Below are 15,000 nucleotides of genomic sequence, written 5' to 3' on the forward strand. Positions count from 1 at the left end.
CTGCCTCCCCTTTACATTTTCCATGGCAACATCATAACACGCGCCCACTGCGCCAGCAGACGGTCCGCATGTAAGTTTTAAGAGAAGAGAAAGACTACAGCCGGTGGTCGAGGGGAGAGAACCGAGGCTGGGAACGCCTTATCCATGCAGAGCACACAGCACGCTGGGGGTAACTTGGGTGCAGCGGTGACATTGGGGCTAAAATTGCGCTACCAAAGCAGTCGCCTTTCGGCCTCGAGTACATCGGCTCCTGCGCCCATCCAACTGATGGTCATCGCAACATCGATCTGGACGCTGAGTCAGCTCGCACAGTCCCAATATTAAGCATACAACAATGCATGGCCACAAAGACGCGTAACCACACCTAGAAGCGTGAAGTGATGAATAATTACTACTGATAAATGACTCCCCACTACCGGCCATAGCCTAGTCGGTTTGCCTGAAATGGATAATGGGGAGACAGAAATGCAGCTAACTAAATCTGACAATGATAATAACAATAATAATAACAATAATAACAATAATAATAATAATAATAATGATGAACATAGCAATCGTCTATAAGCAAGTAAAATTATGACGGTCATTATTCCTACGACAATAATCTGGTTCAAGTAAAAATTGTATGAGTCCACAAAGACAAATAGCCACCGATTCTGCTTAACGTTACCATTTAGAGGTTAATTCGAGTTAACGCTTACCAGAATAGCTGTCTTGCCGTTTTGTAGCCAACAAATTACTGAACGCCGACTATTATGCCTATGTAATTGGCTATATAATTGGCCAAGGATGTCTTTAATATACAATCTACATCAAGGACTGTGTTGAAAGGAGAGACTGTGTCTTTGCTGTCCCGACTATCGTATGCAGTGTCATTTTCGGCTATGCCACCCGCATTTAGACTAACCAAGCTAGGTTAGCAAGTGGCTAACCTATGAAATGCGATACGACACGACACGGTCCAAGAATTGAATTGATGTGAATTAAACAAGAAACACGTCTTACCTTAAGCGTTCTGTCCAAAATGATGGCTATGTTCAGGCAGTGGAGGTAGAAATAAGGCGTGGGTTTGATTTTCCTTTTGATATGAAGTGCAGCGAGTATACTGCAAATGCGGCTTTTATCATTACACCGCTCACTAGCGAAGCCGCACACACACGTTCACTCTGAGAATAAAACAGACAGCAAAGTACTGGCAAGTAAACTACTTCATTGTAAAACGGTTCTTCCTATATGTCATCCAATCAAATTTCAAATTACGTTTAAAGACTCAACCCCCGACGAACGCTTAGCCAATTGTAATCCAATTTTGAATGTAAGGCCCACCCACTGAAAAGAGAACTCCTATTCCGCCCATGTGCTGGCAGAAGACAATAGAACGACGAATAGCATACAGGACATTAACATTGACAGCCACTACAAGCAATCAGAATTGAGAACAGGGCGTCCGTGAGGTCTGATAGGCGTAAAGAATAACAAACCAAAGGATAGAGGCAGGTGTCCCATAGTAAAATATCGTAGTAGAGAGGAGATTTGCGCGCTCTTTGTTGATGACAGCGGTGTCTGTTGCGCCGTCTGGGGAGGCACGAGCTGACATACCGGCTGCGTGTAGGATAGGGCAGCCGCCCCACATTCTGATCTGGGATTCCGTGACCGCACCTTGTGTTATAAAGGGCAAACAGAGTTTCCTCCCTATACAGAACACCTCCGTAATAAAAGACGTACATAAAATGTAGCCTACAGCAGCCTAAATTACATTATTACCATTGTAATCATAATAATAATAGTAATAACAATGCTAATAATAATAATAATGATAATAATAAGGCCCAATAGGCCTACTACAACTAATAATAATAACAAAACGACAAGGGCTACTGCAGGGCATACCATCTCAATAATAATAATAATAATAATATAAACTCAATAATAATACTAATAATACAATGATATGGACAAAGTACAGGTGTTGGATAATCAATCAAATAGGGTTTTATTGCTTAGGACAATGTCCCTCCACGATGTCCCTCCATGATACACTTATGTTTTAACACACATACGAGTGGGACTGGTAAACAAAACAAAAAATGCAAAAGCTATAAGAAAACAAACAAACGAAAGACAGCTACTGATTTCTCCTGCATGTTTCTCTGCTGTAGGTGTATACTGTCTGTGTTCCAGGCCACCTGTGAGCATCTTATAGGAAATGAGATAGACTTTGAGACTTTTCTTTTTCCTAGTGAGGCCATCATTGACCTGGTGTTTGAAAAGAAAATGCAGGTGGTCAGGATTCAAGTTACATTCCTTCTAAACTGGAAAAGTCACACTCTCTCTCTCTCTCTCTCTCTCTCTCTCTCTCTCTCTCACACACACACACACACACACACACACACACACACACACACACACACACACACACACACACTCACTTACTCACTCACTCACTCACTCACTCACAAACACACACACACACACACACACACACACACACACACACACACACACACACACACACAACACTTAGACACATAGCCATGCTTGCAGTCAATCAGTAACATAAAGAGGCAGTAATATTAAATAGCAAATGAATACAAATAAGATCATAACATTGTGTACAGTGCTAGCTTATGTCTGTAGGGTCATTTAAAACAATGTGTGTATAACTTTGTGCTTTGTGTCACATGTGCTCACACATTGAAAACCAAAACCAAACATCTCTTTAGTAACATTACATCAACATCTCACTATGCATCTAATCAGTTTGGAAATAAACACATATTAAAATAGATATACACAATAAATTCATCACTTCATTTCCAGTAGACTCCTATGTTCACAATACCCACTCAGCCACATCAGGACACTGCAAAGAAATAAAGCAGCGATTTTTGTTTTGTTTTTTTCCCCTCCAGTCACATATTTTGCAAAGTTTACAAGAATGGTGCAATCATCCGAGAGAAAAGTAAGTGCTTTTTGAATAGTCAGTGCAGAGTGCCCTGATCTTTAGCCTGCAGTCCTCTCGCACAGTGCCGTCGCTCCTATGCTACAGTACTAACTCAGCGGTTACACTGAGGCAGACGTATTGCAGATTCAGGGACCTTTCACACATTTCCAAGGCTCTACCTCTCTCAAAAAAGAGTTCTCATCCCCACTGACAAAACCAAGTGGAACCGTTTTACACCCATTGAACAAAAGCCATCTCAGTATAACCGTCAGCGCTGTCATGCCTTCACACTGGAACTGACTGGTGCAGACAACAGTGTGTCCATGGCATATTTGTCAGGCACTGTACCACTCAGTAAAACAGCCCTCCTGTAAGCCATTACTGTCACATATAAATACTTCTACAATGAATAACAAAGTCAAAATCTGTGATAGGAATATAAAATGTATGAATGGGATGACAGAAAGGGTTACAGATGAATATTGTGAAATATTTTCTGAGCGTATGTAAAACTACCTTCATATCAACACACTTGTCACACTTGTGAATAATGCCATAAAAAATCTTTTTTTCTCCAGAATAAAACAAAAAATGAAAAGACTAAAATAAAAATACAGAATACAGTTTTAAAATGACTTGCAGTAGAGAAGCAAGAAACCACCTAAAATTGCTGCAGATTTTCTGTGGTTTCTTACATTTGTTGTGCAGTAGCTTAAACACGTTGCCCAACACTTAACCCGAGACACAACCCCAGTGGCAGCCGACCCCGGAGCAGGCCTGGCTCTGATCTGGCTGAAACCCGGCAGATCCCTGCCTGCCGGGTAAGGGTCCGACCCTCTCAAGAGTCGGCCACCACCAGGAGAGGATTCACCAGCAGCGAGGTTGAAAGGATTCACAGGAAAAAGAACTCATTTGACTCATGTCAGGGTTATGAGAGTAATACACTACAAACACAAACACTTATATATGTGATAACTTGATTCAAGTAATAATAATACATAAAATAGTCCAGGTCATGCCATGACATGCTTGACTTGTCCAGTGTGCATCGCTGTTGCTGAGCGCGCCCACAGGGGGGCGCTGTTGCATCTCTGTTGGGTACGTGCTGAAGCCACTGCAGGTCCCAGCGCCAGGGCTGTGCCAGTCCCACACAGGGCACAGATAGCGCCAGGAAGTTACAAGATCGCCAGGGCCAATCAGCCAACAGGTGGCGCTACAGCCCGCCTCCTCTCCAGCTCCTCCTTTCTCTCCCACACGAGGCTTTCACTTCCCTCCCTCTCTCTCTCTCTCTTCCTCTTTCTGTCTGTCTGCCTTTTTCTATCTTCCTCACCTTCTTCCTCTCTTTCTCTCTTTTCCTCTCTCTCTTTTCCCTCTCTAGCCGTTCCCTGTTCATCTCCTCTTCAGTGTCTCCTGTCTCTCATTCAGTCAGTCGGTCTTACTCTGCCCCACTTACCTCCATGCTGCTCTGCACTGCTGCACAGCTGTCGCCTCACCCCATTTCCCATCTCTGTTCAGATCTACTCACTCCTCCAGCTCTTCTCTCTTAGTCTCAGTTCTGTCTATTCTCCTCTCCTTTCCTCTCCTCTCCTCTCCTCAGTTCTATCTATTCTCCTCTCCTCTCTCCTCTCCTCAGTTCTGTCTATTCTCCTCTCCTCTCCTAGTCTTAGTTCTATCTATTCTCCTCTCCTCTCCTAGTCTCAGTTCTGTCTATTCTCCTCTCCTCTCCTCTTCTCTCCTCTCCTCAGTTCTGTCTATTCTCCTCTCCTCTCCTAGTCTTAGTTCTATATATTCTCCTCTCCTCTCTTAGTCTTAGTTCTATCTATTCTCCTCTCCTCTCCTAGTCTCAGTTCTGTCTATTCTCCTCTCCTCTCCTCTTCTCTCCTCTCCTCAGTTCTGTCTATTCTCCTCTCCTCTTCTTTCCTCTCCTTAGTTCTATCTATTTTCCTCTCCTCTCCTAGTCTCAGTTCTGTCTATTCTCCTCTCCTAGTCTCAGTTCTATCTATTCTCCTCTCCTCTCCTCAGTTCTGTCTATTCTCCTCTCCTCGTTCCTCTCCTCTTTCTTTCCTCTTCTATTCTCTCTGCCATCTCTCCCTCACTACTCCCCCAACTGTTCTCCCCTCATCCCTCATCACCTCTCTTCTTCTCTTCTCCCCATCCTCACTGCACCTCTTCTCTTATTCTTTACTCCTCTCTCTCTCTCTCTTTCTCTCTCTCTTCCTCTCATTCTCTCCTCTCCATCTTTCTCTTCCTTTCTGAATCTTGTTCCCACCACCCATCACCTGTGCCCCCCACCCCCCAGGTTCACTGAGCGTGCGGGTGTTCAGGGGTGGCCCGTGAGCCACGTCGTGGTGGGGGTGTGGGGGCGGCCGAGGGCGTGGCAGAGGGGGGCCGCAGCTCGGGGGAGGGGGACGCGGAGGAGAGCTGCAGGGCCACTTCGTTCTCGTAGCAGAAAGACGAGCGCGAGTCCATGATGTGCTGTCTCTCCGCCAGGTCCTTAGCACTGCAGGACGGCGTGCTGGGGATCTCGTACGTGCGGTGGAAGTAGGCGTAGTCCACCTGGTGCAGAGATTAGGACCACACGCACACACACACGCACACACACACACACACACACACACACACACACACACACACACATACATAAAGTCACATAATGCACACAAACGCAAAACACACAGATACGCACAGATATACATACACAGACACAGACACATGCAGACACACACACAGAGACATTAAAACACAAGGACACAAAGAGGAAGAGTAGCACAGACACAGAAACATAAAGCCAAGGGTTAGCTGAATGTCTTCTCAATGATTGGTCAGAAGGGCAAGGCCACTCATGGTCACTCTTTGTCCTCAGAGCATCCTTCCCCCTCTTCTCTTTTGTCCTTCTCCACCTCTAATCCATCTCTCCTTGTCCCACACACCCATCACTACTACCCCCCCTCTCATGCTCTCTCACACACTCTCTCTCTCTCACTCTCTCCCCCTCTCTCTCACTCACTCTCTCCCCCTCTCACTCTCACTCTCTCTCCCTCTCTCTCGCACTCTCTCTCACACACTCTCTCACTCTCACTCTCTCTCCCCCTCTCTCTCGCTCACGCTCTCTCACACACTCTCTCCTCCTCTCTCTCTCACTCTCTCCCCCACTCTCTCGCTCACGTTCTCTCATACGCTGTCTCCCCCTCTCTCTCACTCTCCCCCCCACTCTTACTTTCTCTCCCCCTCTCTCATACACTCTTTCCCTCTCTCTCACTCTCTCTCCCCTTCTGTCTCTCACTCTCTCCCCCTCTCTCTCATAAACTCTCTCCCCCTCTCTCTTTCACTCTCTCCCCCTCTCTCTCATAAACTCTCTCCCCCTCTCTCTTTCACTCCCTCCCCCTCTCTCTCATACACTCTCTCCCCCTCTCTCTCCCCCATCTTTCTCTCACTGTCTCCCCCTCTCTTTCTCTCTCCCCTTCCCTCCCCCTCTCTCTCATACACTCTCTCTCTCACTTTCTCTCACTCTCTCCCCCTCTCTTTCTCTCTCCCCCTCTCTCCCCCTCTCTCTTTCACTCTCTCCCCCTTTCTCTCATACACTCTCTCCCCCTTTCTCTCATACACTCTCTCCCCCTTTCTCTCATACACTCTCTCCCCTCTTTCTCAAAAGGGAGGAGACCTCCTCCTTCCCTTCCAAACATCTCTTTTACTGTAATACCCCTTACCCAATCTCTCTTTTACACACAAGCGTGTGTTTAGCTGGTAATACGGGCTGATTTGGTTTTATTTGTGTTTTGATCCTCCTCCCTCACACCCGGTTGCAGTTGTTCCTCTCTTAGAGTCCAGACTTAATCTCTCTCTTACACACAAGCGCGCACACACACACACACACACTCCTCCCTCTCACCTGGTAGCAGTTCTTCCTCTCGTAGAGCCCCTACCCAATCTCTCTCTTACACACACACACACACACACACACACACACACACACACACACTCCGCCCTCTCACCTGGTAGCAGTTCTTCCACTCGTAGAGCCCCTACCCAATCTCTCTCTTACACACAAGCGTGCACACACACACACACACACACACACACACACACACACACACACACACATACACACACACACACACTCCGCCCTCTCACCTGGTAGCAGTTCTTCCACTCGTAGAGCCCCTACCCAATCTCTCTCTTACACACAAGCGTGCACACACACACACACACACACACACACACACACACACACACATACACACACACACACACACACACACACACACACACTCCGCCCTCTCACCTGGTAGCAGTTCTTCCACTCGTAGAGCCCCTACCCAATCTCTCTCTTACACACAAGCGTGCACACACACACACACACACACACACACACACACACACACACACACACACACACACACACACACATATACACACACACACACACACACACACACACACACACTCCGCCCTCTCACCTGGTAGCAGTTCTTCCTCTCGTAGAGCCCCTACCCAATCTCTCTCTTACACACAAGCGTGCACACACACACACACACACACACACACACACACACACACACACACACACACACACACACACACACACACACACACCTGGTAGCAGTTCTTCCTCTCGTAGAGCACAGGTTCAAAGCGGTGACCCCAGAGGATCTCGGAGGCCAGGTAGGAGGAGCGGCACTGGGTCGTCATGGCGGTGGCCTCCACCATGCCCTCCAGGATGACCACCACCTCCAAGTCGGAGTCGTTCTCCAGCGTCTGGCGGTCCATCTCGAAGAAAGGGCTCTCCTCGTCGATCTCGTGGACGATGGTGACCGGCGACACCAGGAAGATGCGGTCGGTACCATTGTCGAAACCTACGTTGATGTCCAAGTTCTCCAGGGGGAGGTACTCACCCTCCGGGGTCACTCGCGGCTAGAGGGGAAAGGTCAAAGGTCATCAGGTTCACTGAAGCAGAAAGCAAATGTTCAGTACAGTGTAATTCAGTTCAGTTCACCCTCAGCTACATAACATCCTGGACTTTTAGACCCACAATGGCTACCTTGCACTACTCCACTTGCACTACTCCACTTGTACACTTGCACACTTGCAACTTGTTGTTGTTGTCCTGTTGTCCTGAACACTTCCGAACACACTTCTGCTGCTCTTACATAACTTGCACCACTATGCCACTTGCATACTTAGGTCAAACAAAACTACCTCAGCCATTTATTGGCCTGACTTTTGCACTATTATATTGACTGTCTACTGTATGCACAATTGCACAATTTCTACCAAATTTTGCTGCTCTTATTTCTTCATTGTATGTGCCTTCTTATTTTTACTTTTTATATTGTTTACTTGAATGTTATGTTTGTCTGTGGACCTAATCGGTAAAATATGTCTTGTCTCCACCGTGGGATAGTAGGAAACGCAATTTCGATCTCTTTGTATGTCTTGACATGTGAAGAAATTGACAATAAAGCAGACTTTGACTTTGACTTTGATAAGTCTGATTCGGCTTAGTTCAATTCACTTTGATTCACTACAATCCACTTGACTTCCAGTCACAGTGTTTCCCATACATTGACTTATTTGTGGTGGCCCACCACAATATCAACATTGACCACCACACAATGATTTTCCAGGTTGTACTACATTGTGCTTAAATCTGGTTAGCATCATAACCACGCTGCGCTAATTAAAAACTGTTGCATTCAAGTTCATTCTGCAAACCTACCACCACAAATAGAATACAATTCTGTGGGAAACACTGCACTTCAATGGAATTCAGCTCAGTAGTATATATTTCAATTAAACAACTCAATCAAGATGTACAATATATGTTATTTCTGTTAACACTATTCATTGCCTTGGACTAGCCCCACATCCCACACATCTCAGTTTCAGCTCTCCAACCTTCCCCTACAGCATGACCCACCACTACCTTACATTACCTATGTACGTCATATATCAAGCCCAGCTCATCCTCAACACTGCCAAACCATCAAACGCCAACAGGATTATAATCCCAGATCAAAGCCTGACTCCCAGGTCAACCTCTGGGAGATTACAGAGATTCATTCATCTGATGATCAGGCTGAGACTGCAGCTCGTACCAGGTTGGAGCCCCTGTACCCAATAAAGCCCAGACCAGTGTCAGCACCCACTGAATCACGCCCGGACCAATCAGAGTGAGCACACAATCTGGGCTAGACCAATCAGTGACAGCACACAATCTGGGCTATACCAAGCAGTGACAGCACACAATCTGGGCTATACCAATCAGTGACAGCACAATCAACCAGAGTACACCCAAAGATGGTTGATTACGAAGATACTTCCTGAGAGGCCATTTCCTGTCCCCTGAAATGTATGCAAATAGAGTAGCAGTAGTACACGCCCCGCACGAGGGGGGGCCACTATCCCCCATTTATGCAGTGATCAGGCTCCCTTTTTAAATTTTAGGTCTATGGCAGAATCCAAGAATTTCCCAGAATTTGTCAAACCCTTATTTTTCTGAGCAATGGATGCACATTTCGGACACGGTATCATGATCTCCAAACCCTCCTCCCCATTTCAGGAGAATGTTGTGACAGTATGACCCTCCAGTCAGGAGAAAACATTAACGTCAACATTAACGTCAACATTAATGAAGGTGTACACCAAGTTTGCTTTGTATTTTGGCTTCTGTCTGGCGTGGAACCGAGGCGTTCAAACGTCAGTCATATGTCAGTGACACGCCCCTGTGCAGGCGGGGACTGAACCAGAGCCCGTCTCTGACTGAACACCACTTTGCCCTCATAGACATGAACTAGGACGACCCATCTTGCTACGCATTAATTATCTTTGGTACACCATTGTACTCGCACAGCTTTTCCAAAGAGTAAAACTACCTTTTACGGGCTACTGAGACTTCCCTATACGGGCTACTGAGACTTCCCTACAAGCTACTGAGACTTCTCTACGGGCGACTGAGACTTCTCTACGGGCTACTGAGACTTCTCTACAAGCTACTGAGGCTTCCCTATACGGGCTACTGAGACTTCTCTATGGGCTACTGAGACTTCTCTGCGGGCTACTGGGCTACTTGAATTTTCCCTGGGGATCAATAAAGTATCTATCTATCTATCTATCTATCTATCTATCTACTGAGACTTCTCTATGGGCTACTGAGACTTCTCTATGGGCTACTGAGACTTCTCTACGGGCTACTGAGACTTCTCTATGGGCTACTGAGACTTCTCTCTGGGCTACCGAGAGACTTCTACACAGAATGGTTCGGTGACTCAGCTGAGATGACTAAAGCTTGAGGATCGAAACAATACACTGCAGGATCGTGAATTCATGAAAAGAGTTTGTATAATGCTGACACACAAGTTCAACTGCAACACTGCAAACATACAGTATAGCTACACACACACACACACACACACACGCACACACACACACACACACACACACACACACACAGGCAGACTCCTACAGAGGCGCATTAGTAGAGAGTAAACTGCAGAGAGTAAACTGAGACAATGGTTTGGAGTTAGAGAACTGTTTGAATTAATCCCTCCGTAAATCTTATAAACCCCCAGCTAGATCCTGAACAGAACAAGCATTCATTATACTGACTCCACACCACACAGATGTTTCTCTCTAATTCTCTCTCTCTCTCTCATCCCTTCATCCTTCTATCCTTTGTGTCTCTGTTCACAATCACAATCACCTCATTTTTGTCCCATACACACTCCTTTCTCCCCCCCCCCACCCAACACACACACACACACACACACACACACACACACACACACACACACACACACGTTCGCAGGCTCTCCCAGACTGCAGTTTACAGTAGTCTGGAGGCGGCTCAAGTTTGGCCCTGATGTGGTGTCTTAGAGCTCTTTCACATCCCCAGCCTCACCTGCTGCAGAAATAAAGTTCTCTCAGACGTCATGGAGTGCCACAGAAGAATGAACCTGTAAATAGCCTGTACAGATTACAACACTGTCTCAGGAAGTCTTAGGATCTCTTTGCTGGGATATATAACACGTGATTCTCTGATCAAACTCAAATTTGCCTCATTTCAAAGTCCCACTGTGTAGTTATCTCAGAAGTGGATATAGATAGATAGATAAATAGATAATGTAGATAGATAGACAAATAGATAGATAGATAGATAATTTATTGATCCCCAAGGGGAAATTCAAGAGGGTATTATGAGTAATATGGTTAAATACCAAACTAAATACAAAACTAAATACAAAACACATATGATAACTCCACTCTCATACACATTGTCTTGTCTTTCTCTCTATTTCTCTCAATCTAGAAATGTCTCTTTCTCTAAGAAGCCCCATCAGCTTGTGTCTCTCACACCTTAAAGGAGTTGTGCATCTGTCTCATTTTGCTCTCTCACTCTCATCTTGGGGAGCTGTTCCCCTCTCTTTCACTCTCTCATCTTGGGAGCTGTTCCCCTCTCTCTCACTCTCTCATCTTGGGAGCTGTTCCCCTCTCTCTCCCTCTCTCATCTTGGGGAGCTGTTCCCCTCTCTCTCACTCTCTCATCTTGGGGAGCTGTTCCCCTCTCTCTCACTCTCTCATCTTGGGGAGCTGTTCCCCTCTCTCTCACTCTCTCATCTTGGGGAGCTGTTCCCCTCTCTCTCACTCTCTCATCTTGGGGAGCTGTTCCCCTCTCTCTCACTCTCTCATCTTGGGGAGCTGTTCCCCTCTCTCTCCCTACTTCATTCTCTCATCCACACACAGACACCTTGATGATGAGGCTTTAACCTGCCTCGCCCTCTCTCTCTCACCTTGAACACCTGTACCCCATATATGTCTCTGTCTCTCTCTAGCTCACATACACACACACTCACTCTCTTTTTCTCTTCCTCTCTGGCTGAGTGACTTTCTCTCTCTCTCTCTCTCTCAAACGCTCCCTTTCTGTCCAACCTTGAGCAGCTGTGCACCGACGTGTGCCTCTACCAGGTGGTTTTGACGCAGGTTACCCCTCCCCACACACACACACACACACACACACACAGTCACCTTGGGAAGCTGTGCCCCGATGTGAGCCTCTACTAGGTGGCTCCAGCGCAGGTTGCCCCACACACACACACACACACACACACATGCACACACACACTCACCTTGAGAAGCTGTGCCCTGATGTGAGCCTCTACTAGGTGGCTCCGGCGCAGATTGCCCCACACACACACACACACATGCACACACACACACTCACACACACACACACACACACATGCACACACACACACTCACACACACACACACACACACACACACACATGCGCACACACACACACACACACTCACATGCACACACACACACACACACACACACACACACACACACACACACACTCACCTTGAGCATATGTGCGCGGACGTGCGCCTCTACCAGGTGGCTCCGGCGCAGGTTGCCCACCCTCCACATCATGCAGAGCTTGCCGTCCCTCAGCGCTACCACGGCCGAGGTGGAGAAGATCAGCGTCTCGTTGCGCTTCTTGGGCTTGGCGATCTTAGCCATGACCGCCCCAATGATGAAGGCGTCGATGATGCAGCCCACTATGCACTGCAGCACGACCGCCATCACCGCCAGGGGGCAGGCCTCGGTGACGCTCCGGAAGCCGTAACCGATGGACGTTTGCGTCTCCAGGGACAACAGGAAGGCCGCCATGAAGCTGTTGACCTGCTGGAAGCACGGCTCAACCTCCGGCTGCTCCTCCGGCCCAGAATCCACCTCTCCGGAGCCGCCGGGGCCGAAGTCGATGCCCGAGCCCAGCACCGAGGAGCCCGGAGGAGAGTGGGAGGAAGAGGAGGAGGAGGAGGAGAAGGAGGAGGAAGAGGAGGAGGCCAGCGCCAGGTCTCCGTGTGCGGAGGCGATGAGCCAGAAGGCAAAGCCGAAGAGCAGCCAGGAGAGGAGGAAGGAGAGGGTGAAGATGACGAGCATCCAGCGCCAGCGGACGTCCACACAGGTGGTGAACAGGTCCGTCAGGTAGCGCTGGCCCCGCTCGCTCATGTTGACGAAGGTGACGTTGCAGCGCCCGTCCTTGCCCACAAAGCGGTTGCGGGGCCCCTGGCGTTGCCGCCGGCGGTGGGTAGGGAGGGAGGGGGAGGGGGAGGTGGAGGAGGTGCGCGGTGACTCCCCGCCTAGAGCGCCCCCGCTGGGCCACGGGCGGACCGCCCTCCTCAACCCCACCCCTTCCTCTCCTCCGTCGTCACCGTCCTCTTCCTCCCTCCCTTGGCAGCTGCCGTCCGGCTCTCCTCCTCCTCCTCCTCCTCCTCCTTCGTTGCCGTGCAACATGAGTGCCTTGCCGTTGCGGGTGGGGGGGGAGGCGTCGGAGAGAGGGGACGATAACCCCGAGCTCCCCCCAGCCCCGGCCGTGTCGTCGGCCACACTCTGGGCCAGCTTCATGATCTCCTCCTCGTCCACAGAGCTGTCCACCACCGCGCTAAAGCGCCTCTTCACACGGGCAGCCCCCATGTCTGTGTGTGTGTGTGTGTGTGTGTGTGTGTGTGTGTGTGTGTGTGAATTTTATGAGTGTTTCTTATATGTTCCAATACTAAAGTAAAGACGGATCTGTGCCTGTAGAGGACGTGTAACACAAAATAAGAGAAAAAGTCTGCTTCCCTTCCTGAGGAAAATTCTTGAAAAAAAAGGTCATCCAACCAATCAGTTAAATCCTGATAGATGAATCCCAGAAATCACCCAGTCATCGTAAGAAGAAAAAAACTCGGTGTGTTGTTTATTTGAGAAATATCCCCAGAAAGCTGTCACAGCCCAGAGTCTTTATCTGGCCGCTGTCTGAGTCTCAGGCCGAGCATCTTCAGAACCAGTGTTTTTTAATCAGAGTCCCGGCCAAAGCTGCACAGCGGGATCACTCACAAATCCAAAATCCTCTGGTACCACCGCTGCCGACGACGTGCAATCTGGGACTCGGTCAGGGCCACGGCCAGGTTGTTCAGGTCAGGTACCTGGCAGAATCAGCCGCCCCTGTCTGGGTCAGCCCCAATCTGTCCTGTCTGGACTCAACAGGGTGGGCTGGGAGAGCGAGGGAGGGCAAGACTCTCTCTCTGTGTGTGTGTGTGTGTGTGTGTGTGTGTGTGTGTGTGTGTGTGTGTGTGTGTGCGTCAGCTGTATTCCTCAGTCTACTCCTCTGGCCTCGTAACACTCTCCAACTGAACACAAGTTGTAGATTTCTCAAACAAACGAAACTCACAGGTACTCCAAGTTTGACAGGTGGGGAAGAGAAAAAAAAAAAGGCTCGTCCTGTCTCTCGTGGTGTGTGGTCACCACCACTACTCCGCTGTGATCTGCGTTTGCCTGCGTTGTCCTCTGGATTGGAAGGGAAGCGCTGGCACACACACCACAGCCCTACAGGACCCAGAGAGGGGGCTCCAACTCAGCCTCCATTGTGTCTCTGGGCAACGGGAAGCAAACTCTCCACAGGCACGTCCTACTGTCTGAGCTCCTCTCTGATGGATGGGATTTATGATGTATGGGAGTAAAGTGAATGTCAGTGTGTGTGTGTGTGTGTGTGTGTGTGTGTGTGTGTGTGTGTGTGTGTGTGTGTGTAAGGTGGTGGTGGGGAAAAATAAAAGGTACTAAAAGGCTAAACTGAAGCTACAACCAGACAGAGGCAAAGAAGAGATAGGGTAAGGGATCAGGCTTGAGCTTTCAGCTAAAAGCACAAAGGAAGGCAATCACAATGGGCGTCAGCCCCAGGAAAGTAGAGCTTTACACAGTACAGGACGTGACTGCCTGAATATCGACACGGAACGAGGAGAGGGAGGAACAGTTCTTAATCATGCAACAGTTCAGACAACAGCATGCCTGTGCAACTTATCTCTCTGTCCAAGATCCAAAAAGCTCCTCTTGCTGTTTGTATGACAACCCAAAAGATAGATGACAAAGACAATCACAGGTAAAGAGCTGAAGAATATTGCTTCAGGAAAAAACTTTCATTAAAAATCAGATCCATGTCTTAGACACATGTTTGCATAATACAAATAAATATCCTGTTATGAAGACGAAGTGTCCAAAATGTCAAAAGTGAAAAA

The 15,000-nt window shown here is 48.1% G+C and overlaps 2 protein-coding genes across 11 annotated transcripts in view; both read right to left on the minus strand.

Moving 5' to 3' along the window:
- myh14 (myosin, heavy chain 14, non-muscle) overlaps positions 1–1,180 on the minus strand; it is a 48,359-nt gene extending 47,179 nt beyond the window's left edge. For 8 of the 10 annotated variants that reach the window (XM_042105928.1, XM_042105926.1, XM_042105925.1 and 5 more), the window contains exon 1: positions 1,006–1,179. The gene's annotated coding sequence lies outside the window, so the exon portion shown is untranslated. Of the gene's footprint in view, positions 1–701; positions 779–1,005 lie in introns of those variants that run through there. The other 2 variants (XM_042105921.1, XM_042105920.1) reach the window with 2 other exon arrangements.
- A 3,760-nt stretch (positions 1,181–4,940) lies between these two features.
- kcnj14 (potassium inwardly rectifying channel subfamily J member 14) overlaps positions 4,941–15,000 on the minus strand; it is a 23,361-nt gene continuing 13,301 nt past the window's right edge. Inside the window, exons 3-5 of the mRNA XM_042108509.1 lie at positions 12,305–15,000; positions 7,538–7,855; positions 4,941–5,500 (exon numbers count right to left, since the gene is read on the minus strand). The exon at positions 12,305–15,000 is cut by the window's right edge and continues 1,539 nt beyond it. Of these exons, the coding sequence (XP_041964443.1) occupies positions 5,246–5,500; positions 7,538–7,855; positions 12,305–13,423 (1,692 nt within the window). The 5' untranslated portion in view covers positions 13,424–15,000 and the 3' untranslated portion in view covers positions 4,941–5,245. The remainder of the gene's footprint in view (positions 5,501–7,537; positions 7,856–12,304) is intronic.

The sequence above is a fragment of the Alosa sapidissima genome, chromosome 10, assembly GCF_018492685.1.
Source record: "Alosa sapidissima isolate fAloSap1 chromosome 10, fAloSap1.pri, whole genome shotgun sequence".
Classification (NCBI taxonomy): Eukaryota; Metazoa; Chordata; class Actinopteri; order Clupeiformes; family Clupeidae; genus Alosa; species Alosa sapidissima.